Source organism: Tursiops truncatus, chromosome 10 (assembly GCF_011762595.2).
Source record: "Tursiops truncatus isolate mTurTru1 chromosome 10, mTurTru1.mat.Y, whole genome shotgun sequence".
NCBI classification, from domain to species: domain Eukaryota; kingdom Metazoa; phylum Chordata; class Mammalia; order Artiodactyla; family Delphinidae; genus Tursiops; species Tursiops truncatus.
Window position 1 is genome coordinate 19,924,229 of NC_047043.1, and position 17,052 is coordinate 19,941,280.

Below are 17,052 nucleotides of genomic sequence, written 5' to 3' on the forward strand. Positions count from 1 at the left end.
GTCCATTTTTAAAAGGGAAAAAAATTAATGTATACTTTTAAAGAAATCATTTGTATGAATTTAGAATATGAATTCCCCTGCTACTTCTTTGACTTGGTGACCCTTCACAGTACAATGGAGATTACAGTGGTCTTAAATGCAAGACCCTGACAATTTTAAAGAGAATAAACAGAGAAAAATCCTGAGATTTGGAGCAGGAATTCCCTCTGAACGGAAGCTGGCAGGAGATAAGAGGCTGAAGGCCTGGAGGAAATAAATAACACACCTGCTCTCCAGTGGGGGCAGAGAGCAAGAAGAGGCAGGTCTGTCTGTCCTGGCTCTGTACACCCATTCCATGGCTGCTGAGATGTGGGCCTGGAGCTGGCCCCAGGGCGCCCCACAAGTCCTGACACATTAAGGCCAAAAGGAACCACTCAGGCCAACGGCACTTTTTGGATCTGCCAGTCTCCTGTAAGCAAGTGTTCAAATATTAAAAGAAGAGTACGCCCATGAAGGACTTCCTGATAAATTATATTTTTAAGATAGAAAATATTAAATTTTAAAGGCATACTCTAATCTGCTAGACTAAGAAGAGAGATATTTGAATGGTTCTTCAGGCTGACAAAATACTTTCACGTGTGTTATCTTACTTAATGCTCAGGACTATTGTGAGGGGTGGATTCCACCCTCCCGGTGCAGCCCAAGAGCCTAGAAACGCGGAAGCGCACGGTGTAACGGAGCTGGTCAGTGGCCCAGCCTGCGGCGGGTCCGGAAGAGGAGGAGCGCAACGGTGACGTGCGAACTCAGCCCCAAGGTGAGAAAGGAAAGTCTACAAGCGTGACCTCTGCGGGAGGGTCAGTGTCCAGACTTCAAATATAGATGTGCAGTGTGGGGTTTCTGTTTCTCCCTGCTCGGCGCAAAACGGAGGGCATACATCGTCCCAGCTCCGCCAGTAAATGGGTCACCAGGCTCCCGATGGCCACGTTACAAATGGCAAACTAGGAGCGGAGACCCTTCTGAGTACGGAAGGAGGCATCTTCCTGTGAGCGTGGGCACGGCCTTGAACCGAGTTTGTGCTGCGGAGGAAAGGGGCCCCTGGGTGTGGGTCACCACATCCTGGTGCGACTTCAGGTCTTGCCCTGCTCTGTTCTGCGCTTCAACTCGGCTCGGAGGCAGTGCCACGTGGGGAGGCACAATGGTCAGAAGCCACCACCAGGATGGGAAACTCACTTAACAGGTGGGAACAGGCAAGTTCCCTGGGGCAAGGGATCACTAAATGGGGCTGGGACCCTGGAGGCAGCGACGCTTCAGGTCGTGGAGGGGAAGGCGGGGTGGGGCGGGGCGCGGTGGGAGGTGGGGTTCTGTGTTTCTGCTTTCAGTTGCTTTTGGAGAAGACAGGGGGCGCTGTCTGGCCAAGACAGGCACTAGCTCTGAGCCCAAGGGTCCTGGGTGTTCAGGTTTCTTTCTGAGTGGGCCTCGTGGTGGGCCTGTCTGGCACAGAGAAGAATCCAGGGACTCAGGGTAGATATTCCATACAGATTTTAACATTTGGTGAGCATTTGCCTTCTGGATATTTCTCAAACACTTGTGCGTTTAGCACAGCATTGGAAGATACTGTTCCCAGCAGACACCAAATATCTCTTTGACTGCTGTCGGACATTGCTAGCCCTGGAATCCACCTTTAGGAGACTCCCAGAGCTGTGTGCATTTCAACTGGGCCCACATTTTGATATTTGGGGAAGCATGGTAAGATGGATTTTCTGAATAGACAGTGCAGGAAGCTGGAAAAACTGCTAGACTGGGAGTCAGCTGATTTGGGATTGAGTCCTGGAGGTAAAAGTTCTTGCCGTGAAAATTACTTTGGACTTGTACAGAAATGACTTTGAATCCTGGCTCTGTTCTGCTACTTAGTAATCCTTTAACTTCTCTGAGCCTCAAAGTCCTCACCTGCTAAATGGATACAGTGACCAACCTCGTAGGGTTTTGGATGAGGATTAAGTGAAAGAAAGACTCATATAGGGCTTCCCTGGTGGCACAGTGGTTAAGAATCTGCCTGCCAATGCAGGGGATATGGGTTCGAGCCCTGGCCTGGGAATATCCCACATGCCACGAAGCACCTAAGCCCGCGAGCCACAACTACTGAGCCTGCGCTCTAGAACCCACGAGCCACAACTACTGAGCCCACGTGCCGCAACTACTAAAGCCCATGTGCCTAGAGCCCGTGCTCTGCAACAAGAGAAGCCACTGCAATGAGAAGCCCGCGCACCGCAACGAAGAGTAGACCCCACTCGCCACAACTAGCGAAAGCCCGCGTGCAACAACAAAGACCCAACGCAGCCAAGAATAAAATAAATTATTCCCTAAAAAAAAAAAAAAAAATGACTCACATAGTGCCTGGCACAAGTTCTGTCCCCGATAAGTGAGGAGTGATGGGGAGCAGTGAGTTTGGTTTGATGTGCGAAGAGGAAAAATGAGAATTGGGCTGTGTCTAGGACGGAGGGGGACATCATTTCCTAGTACAGCTGGAGGCAGCAGAGTCCTGGAAGCAGTTACCCCTGAAGAGGTGATGTAAGAAGGGGTGCACAAGAAACCAAGTGCAAACTTGTGGCCTGGGCAAAAAAGAATGTGTATTGACTGTATGGAGTGGGTGAGTGGTCTGACTGATGTCTCCCAGATGCTCAGAGGCAAGATCCAGAAACAAATCCCAAGCCCTTGGCGGGGACACTCACATCCCACGCCCCCCATCACCTTCTCAGATGATACTGAAATGGAGTTCACATTAGGAGTGAGGGTGAAGAAAAAAATATGTAGGCTCTCCCTGAAGATTATGTTTCTCATCTTAAAAACCACACAGCTTCATTTCAGCTGTGGAGGAAACAGAAGGAAGTCGATTCCTTGTCCTTTGGGAGAGTGATAACGGTGTGTGGGCTGCTCAGCTCAAAGCTGTACTAGAAGCATAAAGCTAAACTACATGATTTCCTAAAGAAATCAAGATGTTCTTTCACTCTTTTCTCTCTGTGTGCTGGATGTTATTATTTTAGATGCAAAACACAGAATTTTAACTTGAGTTAGGGAAAGAAAATGGAGAGAGTAATAACAGGCAGCCAGAAAGCTCTTGAACCAGGGCTCCTGGATCCTCTGTGACTGTGTCATAGCTTGTCAGGGCCAGCACAGCCTCCACTAGAGAACGGCTCTTCCCTCTCTCCCATCCTGGTTCTCCTGCCTCCCCTGGCCTCTGCTCTTCTATATCAGTCTGGGTTTAGGTCTCACATTGGGTGAAACAATCTCTGACTTGTGTACAGGTTCTGCAATCACATACAACGTCAAAGGAAAAATGTAGGGTTGCTACCTTCTGAACCATAATCCTTTAGTGCTGATTGAATAAAGTATCCCTGAGTAGTTCCCACTAATATTCCCAGGGCACTAATACTCCCAGGGCACAGATGAGGCGCATTGGGACCCCAGAGAGGTTCCTTGTCCTTGATTTGCCTAGAGATTCCCAAGACAGGCACAGAGCCATGAGGACCATGGAGACTTCAGGGGCTGTCAACTCTGGTGATCGCTGTTTGCCCATGCTTTTTGGTGATGAGAGATCTTACCACCTGCACATGATTTTACCTTATAGAAATACATCCAGTAATGGATACTACTCTGCAATGAAGATGACAAAGGTGCATGCAACAACATGGATGAACCTCAAGTGTATTATGCTAAATGAAAGAAGCCATACTCAGAAGGCTACAGGTTATAGATTCCATTTGTAAGACATTCTGAAAAAGGCAAAACTGTAAGGACAGAAAGCAGACCATCAGTTGACGAAGGCATGGGTTGAATACAAAGGAGCATGAGGGGATGTTTGAGGTGGTGGAACTTTTCATATCATGATTGTTGTGGGAGTTACACAACCATAGGTGTTTGCCAAGATTTACAGGACTGTACACTAAAAAGTAAAAGTGGTCTTATAAAAAATGTACTCTATGTAAATTAAACCTCAAAAAACTTGACTAAATATTTTTAAAGAACCAGTAACAAAGATTAAATGACATACATATTGAAGTGTTTAGAGTGAAGTGTATGGATGTCTGTAACTAAATTTGAAAGCATTAAAAATAAGATTTATTGATGGATTGATAGAGGGGTGGATATATGGGTAGATATAAGATAAAGCAAGTATCATAAAATATTAGTGGTAGAATCTAGGTAGTAGTTATATGGATGTTCCCTCTATAATTCTTTTCACTTTTCTGTATGTAAAAACTGTTGCTTATGAAATCTCAGAAAACATTAAAAAATACATCTAACACATCCCTTCATCATCTGTACCATTTAGAGGGTGTTTGCAGGCCCACAAAATTGCTTTCATCGTTTCTGATAGCTCAAAAGAGCATCCTTTCTCTCCCTTTGAAACCATCCTGACAGAAGTAAAGCTTCCTCTTGGTCCGCAGGGGGGAAATCTCTTGAGATTATTTGCAGGCTCATTTACATGAATTTGCTATCCTCCCATTAACACAATATTAGCAAGTAAGTCCTTTATGGGTTTTTGTTACTTGCTTGAAAATTGAAGGATTGGATTAATTTGACTCTATTCGTACACAAAACCTCAGGGAACAAAGCTCTGGGGAGCAGCAATTCAAAGAGTTATTAGCAAATATCCTAGACTCTGTTTTTCTTGATCTTGCTGAACTCTTTTTGGGTGCAGGCTCAGGTTTAAGATGCCTCTTCACGTCCCATTCTATGATGGAGCTAAATGCCAAGCTACCTACCCCTAAGCACAAGGACATCCTGGTGCCTTGGGAACCAGGCACCAATGGCACCAACCTGCAATGGGATAAGGAATGGTCTTGTTCCCAAATCACCCTTCATTTTGGTGGGGGATGAAAAGATTTACCCTTCAAGGACTGTGTGGGGGATAGTTTTCTGAAAGTACATACACAAACCCTCTCCTGAGTACCCTGACCTTTTAAACACTCCTCCTTACCATCTGAGTACAGAGAGTCAGAGACACCCAGGCTATGTGAATAATTAAGCGAACAGTTCAGTCCCCATCCAATACAATCTACTTTTATAATTATAATAATTTTTTCAGGAATAAGTGAATCAGATTAGATACATTTAAACTGCCCAAACTCTGCAGGCCTCCATTTGAACTTGGCTGTATGGATCCAGTCTAAAGATATTTATGGCCATTGACTGTCAGAAAGGTATTCAAGTTATGTTGTTAAGTGAAACAAGCAAGTTGCAGAACAGAGCCTATGAAAATAATATACTGAGTATGTTTTAGAAAAAGAAATGGGAGCACTATGCTGTACAATGAGGGGGCTGGGAATTCTAGATGACTTTCCCTCTCTCTCTTATGTGTTTCTGAATTGTTTGAGTTTTATACAACAAAGACATAATAGCTTTGTATCAGATCAAAACAAACTAAAGACATTTATTTTTTAGTGCTGCTGCCCAAGCTCACAGTCATCACATTCTTTTTTTTTTTTTTTGCTGTACACGGGCCTCTCACTGTTATGACCTCTCCCGTTGCGGAGCACAGGCTCCAGACGCGCAGGCTCAGCGGCCATGGCTCATGGGCCCAGCCGCTCCGCGGCATGTGGGATCCTCCCGGACCGGGGCACGAACCCGTGTCCCCTGCATCGGCAGGCGGACTCCCAACCACTGCGCCACCAGGGAAGCCCCAGTCATCACACTCTTGACAACTGGGGTGTGTCTGTGTGTGTGTTTGTGTATGTGTACACAAACACACACACATATTCCTGTGCAGTTAAACAGTTTCTTGGATCTTGATATAGAAAAACTGGTACTTACACAGTGGCTTGCTTTTAGGCTAACATATTTCCAGATGGTTCCTATCCCCTAAAACCCTCCTTCCCCCCAACGTAATACACTGGCTTAATGCTACTGAGAAAATTTGCTATTTTGGTAATTTTCTGCTTCCAGCCAGAGTCCAAGTTGTTATTCCAGTGGTTAACTTTCGGGCTCTTTAGATCTGTCCACCAACAACCAATCTGAGGATTAAAGGCTTTAAGACCCTCCACCAAGCTCTGAGTCCTCTAATCCCACTGCTGTTTTCATTCTTTTTAATTTCAGTTAGTTGTGTTCGAAATTTGTTTCTTCTTCCTCTCCTTCCCCTTTCCCTCCACACCCTCTCTTTTGTCCGTCCTTGGCTGGAGATGGCTAAAATATCTGTCCAGATCAATGTACATACAAAGAGAGCACTTTCTCAACCAACAGAACCCCCTTGAATTATTCAAAGTATCTCCCTTTCTCGGGTTTCCCATGCTTTTAATCCTTGACAGTATAAGCTGGAATGGGGCATTTGGAAGTAGCACTCTGGGACTCAATCACTCAGGCAGGAAGGCTGAGGGTAAGGCTTCTATGGAAAGCAATTAATCTTCTGGTTGATGAGAAAACAGGTAATGTCGTGTTGGAAGCTATATAACTAACTCTTACACCAGTATGAATACTAGGCTCCCTAAACAAGTCAAATTCTCAGTAATTGACAGAACAGCTGGTAAACAGGATGCAGAACTGTGGAGAAACTCAGGCCCTGGGGGGCCAGCCTGCCCGCTGTCTGGGCTGAGGCTGTTCGTGGGCGACTTTAGCAGGTGGCTAGACTGGAACCTAGGAAAATATGTGACCCGTGGTTTACAGAAATGTTCTAAAAGTCTTCTTTATTTGGTTTTTTTTTTACACTTGGGGTGATCCCCTTGCTTACCTCCTCCCAAATCTTTAAGCTTATGGCTTTAAAGGAAACAGGAGCCAGGCGAGGAATTCAGGGGTGTGAGACAGAGCAGAGCCACTATGGAAAACAGTATGGAGGTTCCGCAAAAAACTTAAAATAGAGCTACCATATGACCCAGCAATCCCACTCCTGGACACATATCTGGAGAAAACTCTAATTTGAAAAGTACATGCAGCCCGATATTCATAACAGCAGAATCTACAATAGCCAAGACATGGAAGCAACCTAAATGTCCATTGACAGATGAATGGATAAAGAAGATGTGGTACATATATACAATGGAATATTACTCAGACTTAAAAAAGAATGAAATCATGCCATCTGCAGCAACATGGATGGACCCAGAGATTATCATACTAAGTGAAGTAAGCCAAACAGAGAAAGACAGATATCATGTGAAATGACTTATATGTGGAATCTAAAAAAGTGATACAAATGAACTTATTTGCAAAACAGAAACAGACACACAGAGAAAACAAACTTGTGGTTACCAAAGGGGAAAGCAGGGGGCAGAGGGGGATAAATTAGGAGTTTGAGATTAGCAGATACAAACTACTATATATAAAATAAACAACAAGGTCCTACTGTATAGCACAGGGAACTATATTCAATATCTTATAATAAACTATAATGGAAAAGAATATGAAAAAGAATATACATATATAACTGAATCACTTTACTGTACACCAGAAATTAACACAACTTTGTAAATCAACTATACTTCAATTTAAAACAAAAACAGAGGAGACCAGCCTGAGTCAGCAAGAGCAGCACTAGGAATCTGACATTTGGGAGTCATTCTAATTAAGTCAGATCAATGGCAAGATACTGAGGCAGCAAGTCAGGAAAGGCAGCAACACGGCTCCTGCTGTGGTCTAGGACGTTTGGGTGTCTGTATCCAGGCTGAAAAGGTCAATCTGCAGCCATATGGCTTCCCTAAGCTGGTGCAAAATCCCGGAGGGGAGGAGCCCTGAGGAGAAACGTGAGAGTCGTTCCAGCCCCACAGCACGTCTGCCGACCCTCCCCAGATAACAGGTGAGCTGGGCAGAAAACCGATAGGCAGCAGGCTGCTCTGTAAGCTGATGCTGGGTCTCTGGCGAGCAGGGGCCATCTGCAGAGTGGGCGGCCCCGCGCGGATGGAAGAGGCTGGGAAAGGCACTGTGCACACTCCTCCAGCCATCAGCCCCTGGCTACCTGGGGCCTGCCCAGCGCCAGCCCTTGTCTTCCGTTTCATCTGGAGACACAGAGGTATTTAGAAAAGACTCCAAGGCCGCACCCGGTAAGGAATAACCGGCTGGGTTCTTACCTCCTTGTGTAGGAGAACCGTCAGTCTGGGAGAACCCCCTTTCAAAATCACACCCGCTCTCCCAACCACTGTCCAGGGATGGGTGTGCGGAACTCAGACTGCTGCTTACGGCTCCCCTTCTTGCCCCATCCCAATGGAGAATACCACCACACTGAGTGAGGAGAACGGCCGAACAAGACAACCACGCCACATCAACGCTGGGAAGGAAGTGACAAGTGGTGTCTTTGAGACAGCAGCATTCGCAAATCTCAAACGCGTATCAGCTTTGTCACTGCTGTCTTCTCAGGGACAGAGAGAACTCATTCCCATTGCTTCAGTTGGGTCCACAGAGGGTGTCATCCTGAGCCTTCTCCAACAAAGCTCTCCCCAGACGTGGAGTTCCACCTTTCAAGGCAGCAAAGCAATAAGTTCCGCTTGGGCTATGTCACCTGGATGCATTTACTTGTACTGCAAACAGCCTGGGGATCCACCACTGGGGAAAACACTCACCCCAGCTTCTCAGAAGAACAGGAGTTAACTGCACCCCCAGGGGCCAGTGGTTTTCCCCTGGCAGGGCTGGGTTACCTCCTACCTGGTGTGTTGCAAGCTGGCCGGGTATGGGGGTGAAGTGGGGTGATGTTAGGATCTGAGTAAGAGGGGGCTGCCTTCTCCAGCATGGCATTTTCCCCAACCCAAAAGCGTGGTGGTGGCAATGGTAGCCCCTTTATCCTGTCCCAAAGGTCACCATTACCATTACCAGTCTCTCGGATCCCAATAGCTACCGCTGCCACTTGCCAGGCACTTGATACATTTTATATCTTCTAATCCCCCTAATAACACTGCGAGGTTGGTGTCGTTATAACAACCATTTTGGGCTTAAGGAAGTAGACATTCAGGGAAGTAGAATGACTTGCCCACAGGCCAAGAGCTAAGATGTAGAAGTAGGATGTGAAGTCATATATCCCTGTTATCAAAGTTTATACATTTTCCAGGCTTTCTTCCCTTTCATCACCCCTAAACTTTAGCAGATTCAAGGGAAGAAAGGGTCACAGGGCACCCTCTTATCTGTGCCTACCCCTTACTGCCAGACCCTGCCCTGAAACTGCTGTCATCATTCAGAAAGCCAAGTGCCCACTGTGCTCTCTCTAGACCCCTTTTTACCTGGGGAGGTCTCAGGAAGCAGCTTGATACAGTTTTCAGGGTGTCAGATAAGCCTCTCCTCAAGATATCTGCCTGCCATCACATATTTGGGTCTTTCTCTGCTGGTATCTTTTATTTTATTATTTAAACAATTTATTTAATTGATGGCCTCTTTTAAAATTTGAATATCCCTAAGAAGGGTAACACATTACAGCTCTTGTACCTTGGTTCCATTATTTTCCACCCCACACTATTATAGACTGTAAATAATGTAAATATCTCATTACAGACCCTGGCAGTGAAAAGAAGTGAGAGGGACTAGGGGAAATTGGACTTCGGGAGTCATTGCTTTAACATGATTATAAAATATGAATATAATTTTGATGGAATTCAAACCTTTTTGAGTACACTAGGTGCCAGGCATTTTGTAAGCGTTTACAGGCATCAGGAGAGCACATTAAGAATTGTATTCTGCCTGGGAGATTTGAATATAAACTATGTATTAAACAATATTAGGGGATCACTGTTAATTTTATTAGGCAGTTATGTAGAAAAAGGCCCTTATTTTTTAAGGATGCTCTCACTAAAATCTTTAGAGGTGAAATGTCATAATGCCTGCAATTTATTTTAAACTATTTCAGTAGGAAAACAGAAGAAGCAAATATGGCAAAATGTTGACAACTGTTAAATTACGTGGGTATATGAGACTCATTATATTATTTTCTCTACTTTCCTGTATGTTTAAAACTTTTTCACAATAAAAAGTAAAAAAGAAAAACAAAGCCAGTAGCTCAGAATCAAGGTTCTATTACAAGGATGACATCTGGGTTTGGAGTAAGCAGAATTCTAAGATGGCCCCATGATTCCTGCCCCCTGGTACACATGCTCTGTGTCATTCCCTTATGTAGGTGTGGGCAAAACTCGTGAATATGGTGAGATTTTACTTCCATTATTAGGTTTTGGTATATGGCAAATGTTAAAAATTTGCAGGGCTTCCCTGGTAGCACAGTGGTTAAGAATCTCCCTGCCAATGCAGGGGACATGGGTTTGAGCCCTGGTCCAGGAAGATCCCACATGCCGTGGAGCAAGTAAGCCCATGCGCCACAGCTACTGAGCCTGCGCTCTAGAACCTACGAGCCACATCTACTGAGCCTACGTGCTACAACTATTGAAGCCCACACGCCTAGAGCCTGTGCTCCACAAGAGAAGCCCCCACAATGAGAAGCCCACACACTGCAACGAAGAGTAGCCCCCACTCACCACAACTAGAGAAAGCCCATGCACAGCAGCAAAGACCCAATGCAGCCAGAAATAAATAAATAAATAGATAGATAAATAAATAAATAAATGATTTGCAGATGTAATTAAGGTCCCTGATCAGTTGATTTTGAACTAATCAAAAAGGAAGTTATCTTGGGTGGGCCTGACCTAATCAGGCAAGTCCTTTAAAGGAGAGATTACAAGCAGCAACAGACACTCTCTAGTTGGCCTTGAGGAAGCAGACTACCATGCTGTAGGAAGGGCCATGTGGCAGGGAACAATGGGTAGCCTTTAGTTACTCAGGGCCTCAGTCCTACAACCACAGGGAATTGAATTCTGCCAACAACCACTGCACTTGGAAGGAGACAATGAGCCTCAGGAGACTGTGGTCTTGGCTAACACCTTGACTGCAACACTGGGAGACTGAGAAGAAAACCCAACTACTTCATACCCAGTGTCCTGACCCATGGAAACTATGAGATAATTAATATACGTTGTTTTAAGACAATAAGCTTGTGACAATTTGTTATGAATCAATAGAAAAAAACAAATCCAGGTTTCAACCGTTGTGCCAATTATAATTGATTACAAATAGCAGCACTATATTGGAAAGGATTCTAAGATTGGGCATGGCCTCCTTGGGAAAGAAAGATATGGAGAAAGCTGTGGCTGATTAGCAATGTCTGCAGGGGCATGGAAAGGGTGAGTGGTGGCATGTATACCCTCTATTGCCATTCAAGGTCACTTTGTGTATTTGAGGAAAAAAGGACTATTAACTTATTTTTCTCAATGACAGAATAACCCCAAGAGGCAACAATGCTTGGGTCTCCAAGTCAGAGGTGATGCTGACCTGTGAGAAAGGCCTCAGAGAAAGAGGACGGGAAAAGTTATCCAAGACAAATCTTAGCAATTGCAAAACAATGTCTAGGACTAGCCTTGCAGGCCGGTGTTTGCAGTGAGAGGCTTCTCCATTGTTCCTTCCCTCTTCAGTGTCTTCACGCTTTCTCCCTTTCCACAGCCTCTAACTCTCTGCCTTCAAACATGCTCAGTGGTTCCATGAGTTGGAAAAATCAACCCCAAACAAAGTCACTTGATCCTGCTGCTATTTCTAACTCACCCTGACCCTGATACAGCAGAGCTCTTGACCATCCTGGAGGAATGTCAGAATCCCTCCTTCCTCACACACATAGGCCAGAGAGGTCAGGACTAGCCTGCTGAACAGCAAGCTTGGATTAAACATTTATTAACACATCCTTGTTTCATATTAAAACCATGCAGACACCGTATCACAGTACCCAGATTTTAGTCTCATAATTTAAGTGAAATCAGTACAATGAAGCAGGCCTTTCTCCCAAGTTCTTGTTTTTAGAGGGAAGGCCAACCCCACCCCGCCAACAGTACGCAATAATGCAGATCACACTCCATCCTTTCTCAGTGACAGTAGAGATGTTGCCCTAAATCTGTGGGACCACAACTGTTTCCATACCAACACAAAATGAGGTGTCACAAAAACTGGAATTTAAAGTCAAGGTAGGTGCAGCTGAAAGAAGCAGATGACTAAGGTGGAGACTCTGAAAAAACTGCTAAGAGCTTCTTCAATTATATTAAGGAATGATTTTGCTGGGTGCAGTTCCTTGTATTGGGGTGCCATTTGGAATGCAACCAGCCCAGCTTGCCCTCCTAAGCTAGCAGACAGTGTTTATTTATGTTCCTAAACCACTCATTCATCATAATTTAACTGTCTTCCCCAGAGGCTTTTAACACATAAGAAAGGCTTGCCAACATATAACTAGACTTAAATAAACTATGTGATGGGCTTTTAATGAGAACAGCACCCAGCACTTAAACCAGGGCTTGGTGCCCCACAGCTGTCACATTTCGCATTAGAGCACACTATGGGCTATATTTACAATTTAAAGAATTAACTTCCAATGTTTAAGCTTGAGAGCTTTCACTTAGAAAATAGCATTTTTTTGCTTTTCTTGAAAAAAAAAAAAAGGGAAATTGGGAAATCTGGCCACCGGTCAGACCCCCATTCCTCATGCAAATAATCTGATGGCACTGAATGGTGGGTGCCCTCCTGTACAAGTGCTTTCCCATGTACCACAGTCTCCACCATGCCCTATTGCCTCCTCAGACTGAGGCCAAGTGGCAGCTGTAATTTATCATCGTGGTTTCACTATTGTTTTTCCCATGACAGAGATAAGAAGAAAGTGAGCTATTCCTTACCACCCTGAAAACAGCCCTTTTGCTCACTGAACTTAGCAGCATAGCCCCTCTAACCATTTGAATTTGCTGACATCTGAGTTAAATACACCTTTCCAGTAACAGACACACACCAATTTGTTACTTATTGAAGGATAGTGGTCTTGACACATACATCTTAGAATGCTTTCTCTTTCTCCGATTACGTCAACACTAAAATATCCCTTTTGATCACCTCACACTGGTCAGAATGGCCATCATCAAAAAGTCTACAAATAATAAATGCTGGAGAGAATGTGGAGAAAAGGGAACCTTCCTACAATGTTGGTGGGAATGTAAATTGGTGCAGCCACTATGAAAAACAGTAGAGGTTCATTAAAAAACTAAAAATAGAAGTACCATAAGATCCAGCAATCCTACTTCTGAGCGTACGTCCAGAAAGGTGAAAATGCTAATTTGAAAAGATACGTGTACCCCAATGTTCACAGCAGCACTGTTTACAAGACATGGAAGCAACCTAAGTGTCCATCGACACATGAATGGATAAAGAAGATGTGGTATATATATATACAATGAAATATTACTCGGCCATAAAAAATAATGAAATATTGCCATTTGCAGCAACATGGATGGACCCAGAGATTACCATACTAAGTGAAGTAAATTAGGTAGAGAAAAATATTATATGATATCACTTATATGTGGAATCTAAAAAAATAATACAAATCAACTTATTTACAAAACAAACAGACAAAGATATAGAAAACAAATTTATGGTCACTAAAGGGAAGAGAGGAAGGAGGATGGGATTAATAGATATACACAACTATATATAAAATAAACAACAAGTGTTTCCTATATAGCACATGGAATTATGTTCAATATCTTGTAATAACCTATAATGGAAAAGAATCTGAAGCTGTACATCTGAAACTAAAACAATATTGTAAATCAACTATAGTTTAATAAATCATAAATAAATTAATTTAATTAAAGCTCACTTTTGGTTAGAGTTCGTGTCAACTCAAGGGGAATCTTAGTATGAGTTTGATAATTTAAGAAACCATATGATTGGGTCCTTAAAGGAAATGTGACTCGCTGATCCTTGAGTTTCACGCATTCTAACTACACCACTGACACTGTTTGATTCAGACACTGCATTTTTCCCCCCACCATAATAAACAAAAGTTCCGATCCACACAGCCCCTTGACTGGTATAAGTATTTGTATTTTCCATCAAGTGGAGAAGTAAAGAAAAGAGGCCCTCTCTTGCTTGCTACTTGAAACAAAGTGAGTTTAGTTACCTCCAATTAGGATAGAGCTGTAGGAAGGAAACAGGGAGAGAGGAGTGGATGAAAATTAAGACCATTGAAGAGGGTGCACAGGACATGAAGGAGGAGATGGTGGGGGGAAGCTTGGAGCGGATTTGCAGCAGGGGCATAAATGAGTGTACTGGGAAAGGTGTGGAGAAGGAAGGCGGGGGCGGTGGGGGGGGGGGTTGGGGGGAGCGGGCAACACCCCGGGACACTCACGGTTGAGCTGCCGCCTCCGGATCCTGTCCCTCCATGGCCTGTTTCTGATCCAGTGCAATCGTGAAGGTAACACCATGGTCCCAAAGTGAGGGTCTAACACCTTCTCATGGCTGGAGAGCAAAAGTGCTCGTAGCGATACAGGAAGTCAAGGCCAGACGTATAAAAAAAATTTTTTTTTAAAAGCTCTCTTCTCCTTTTTTATATCCAAGGCTTCCGTTGACTTCTTTTATCTTGAAACTTGCCTTTTCTTTCCTTCCCTTAACTCCCGACTGGCCCGAAGGCAGCTGCTGTGCTGGGCTGCCCAGCCCAGGCCTCCTGTGCCATGTTTTATGCATGAAGATGATGGGCCAGTAATTTATTCCAGCCGAGCCGATCACCGGGCTCCTGTGTCTGCCCCACGTCAGAGGCTGGGGGAGGGCAGGTGTAATCTGTCTGCAGGAAGAATGGCTGAAATGAGGATCCCTCTCTGCAGGCAGGATTGAAGATCAGAGCTTGGCTGCCAGGAACATGGGGCAGGGCTGCTGGAGCCCAAATCAGGGCAACAGTCGTCACATTTTAGGGCACATGATTTATCTGCTGCTGGGTCTCTAGTGCCGAGGCTAGCGCCTGGCACAGGGTAGGTGAACAATAAATATTTGTTGACCAAATGAATGGTTCAGTGGTAACCAACATCAGACTTTACTGTGCCTGCACGAGTCCTTTACACCGGCTGACCTGCTATATTCACTGTCTTCAAAATGCTTATCTGAACTTTCTCACCCATCCCATTGCCCCCACTTTTCTCTCCACCTAAGATCACACTGCCTCCTCACCCACCCATTCATGCTTCAAAATCCCATTTTCCCGTGAGGCTTTCCCTGCACCCACACCGATGGGGCCAGCACACACGCACCCGTGCCTCTCGCGCGCCTCATGCCTGGATGGCCCTGACTTGTTAGGGCTTTTGTTTGTTCGCTGGTTTGTCTTAATGTGCACGTCCAAATAGCGAGCCAGCTTCTTGGTGGCAGGAACTGTGTCTTCCTCTCCTGAGCCTACAGTGGTTTGCATGGGAAACTGGTGACACCGAGGAGTGGCTGGGGCAGCTTGAATCTGGTCCCCAAAGCTCCACCAGCCCCTCCTCAAGCCACCCCAAATAAATACACAGTCTAACGAAATACATTGTATTGGCTATAAAAACACAGCCTCAATTCGTAAGCCCTGGGCGCTGTGCCTGGCGGGGGAACTGCTGTTTATGATTGATCGCTTACTTTGTTCCAAGCTCTTCAATGTGCGACATCAGATTGCTCCAGACAGCAGTTATTGATCAAAGCCTCAGGAACAGTCTTGCCAAGAGGTCCGAGCTGGAAAAAGTGACATTCACGTTACCAAATTTAGCCCAAGATAATCCATAAGCTTGCAGAAGGCAGAAACTCTGCCCTCTATCTTTTGTATCCCTCATGGTGCCACTGAGGCAAAACTGCCAAGAGAGGGGGCTTGGGGGGTGTCATAATCACAACTAACCAGAGGTATGCTTTAGTCTCTGTGCCTTGTTTTCTTCGTCTTAAAATGGAAATAACCTGCACACCCCATGGGGTTGTCGAGATGAAATGAGATAAAGGTAAAATAACTCTTTAGTGGGGCTTCCCTGGTGGCGCAATGGTTAAGAATCCGCCTGCCAGTGCAAGGGACACGGGTTCGAGCCCGGGCCCAGGAAGATCCCACATGCCGCTGGAGCAACTAAGCCCGTGTGCCACAGCTACTGAGCCTGCACTCTAGAGCTCACGTGCCACAACTACTGAGGCTGTGTGCCACAACTACTGAAGCCGGCGCGCCTAGAACCCGTGCTCTGCCACAAGAGAAGCCACTGCAATGACAAGCCCGCGCACCACAACAAAGAGTAGCCCCCACTCGCCGCAACCAGAGAAAGCCCACACACAGCAACAAAGACCCAACGCAGCAAAAAATAAAAATAAATTTATATAAAAAATAACTCTTTAGGGGTTGGTAGAGTGTGGGAATGCTCCTCGTCCAATTGGCACTATGCCTAGAGGTGAAGGGAGGACGTTCCAGAGCCGCAGTGCCCGGGTGCAGACTCTTAGCAGCATCATGACTTTAACATCACTGTACCTCAGTTTCTTCATCTGTAAAATGAGGATAAGAACAAGAGCTGCTGCCTTAGGGTCATGCTGATGATTTAGTGAATTAATACACTCAAAGGGCTTTGGGTTTAGCATCGGCGAACTGCTCCATGTCATCAGTGGCCACTGGTCACTAGCCACACAATTTTGTGAAAGTTAGCAAATTCCCTGGGTCTCACTTTCCTTATCTACAAAATGAGGTGGTCTGGGATACATTACATCAAGAGTCCTGGGTTTCAGTTTCCTATTGCTCCTATAACTAATCACCACACACTTAGTGGCATAAAACAACACAAATTTATTATCTTACAGTTCTGGAGGTCAGAGTCTGAAAGGGTCTAACAGGATTAAAATTGAGGTGTCCACAGGGTTGCATTCCTTCTGGAGGCTCCAGAGGAGGATCTGTTCCTTGCCTTGTCCAACTTCTAGAGTATTCCTTGAATCGATTTCCAGGTTATCTTTCTTAGCCTGAGGGACCATGACCTGGGCCTTTATATCGAAGGTAGTGACTTGGCAATTGTGGGTCTCGTGGGACTTTGTTGGTCCAGACAATTGCTGCTGGACCCTGAGCCCTCACTGGTGTGCCTGCGTCCCAAGCTTCGGTTTCTGAAGCGAGGGGAGGGTAGACACCAAGATGAGGACAAAAGCTATGGAAGGCAGCCGTTGAGATTTTATTGACTGTTGCAACTGGACATAATTCCCTAGAGTGATACACTCAGCATAAGAAAGCTGTGTGTTTGAGAGACCTAGGATAGCTGTTCCAACAGTCTGGTCTGGTCTTGACCT

At 45.1% G+C, this 17,052-nt stretch overlaps 1 protein-coding gene across 1 annotated transcript in view; it reads right to left on the reverse strand.

The window, feature by feature from the left end:
• RIPOR2 (RHO family interacting cell polarization regulator 2) overlaps nucleotides 1–14,288 on the reverse strand; it is a 210,242-nt gene extending 195,954 nt beyond the window's left edge. Inside the window, exon 1 of the mRNA XM_019945181.3 lies at nucleotides 14,150–14,288. Coding sequence (XP_019800740.1) covers nucleotides 14,150–14,225 — 76 coding nt within the window. The 5' untranslated portion in view covers nucleotides 14,226–14,288. The remainder of the gene's footprint in view (nucleotides 1–14,149) is intronic.
• Nucleotides 14,289–17,052: the final 2,764 nt, after the last annotated feature.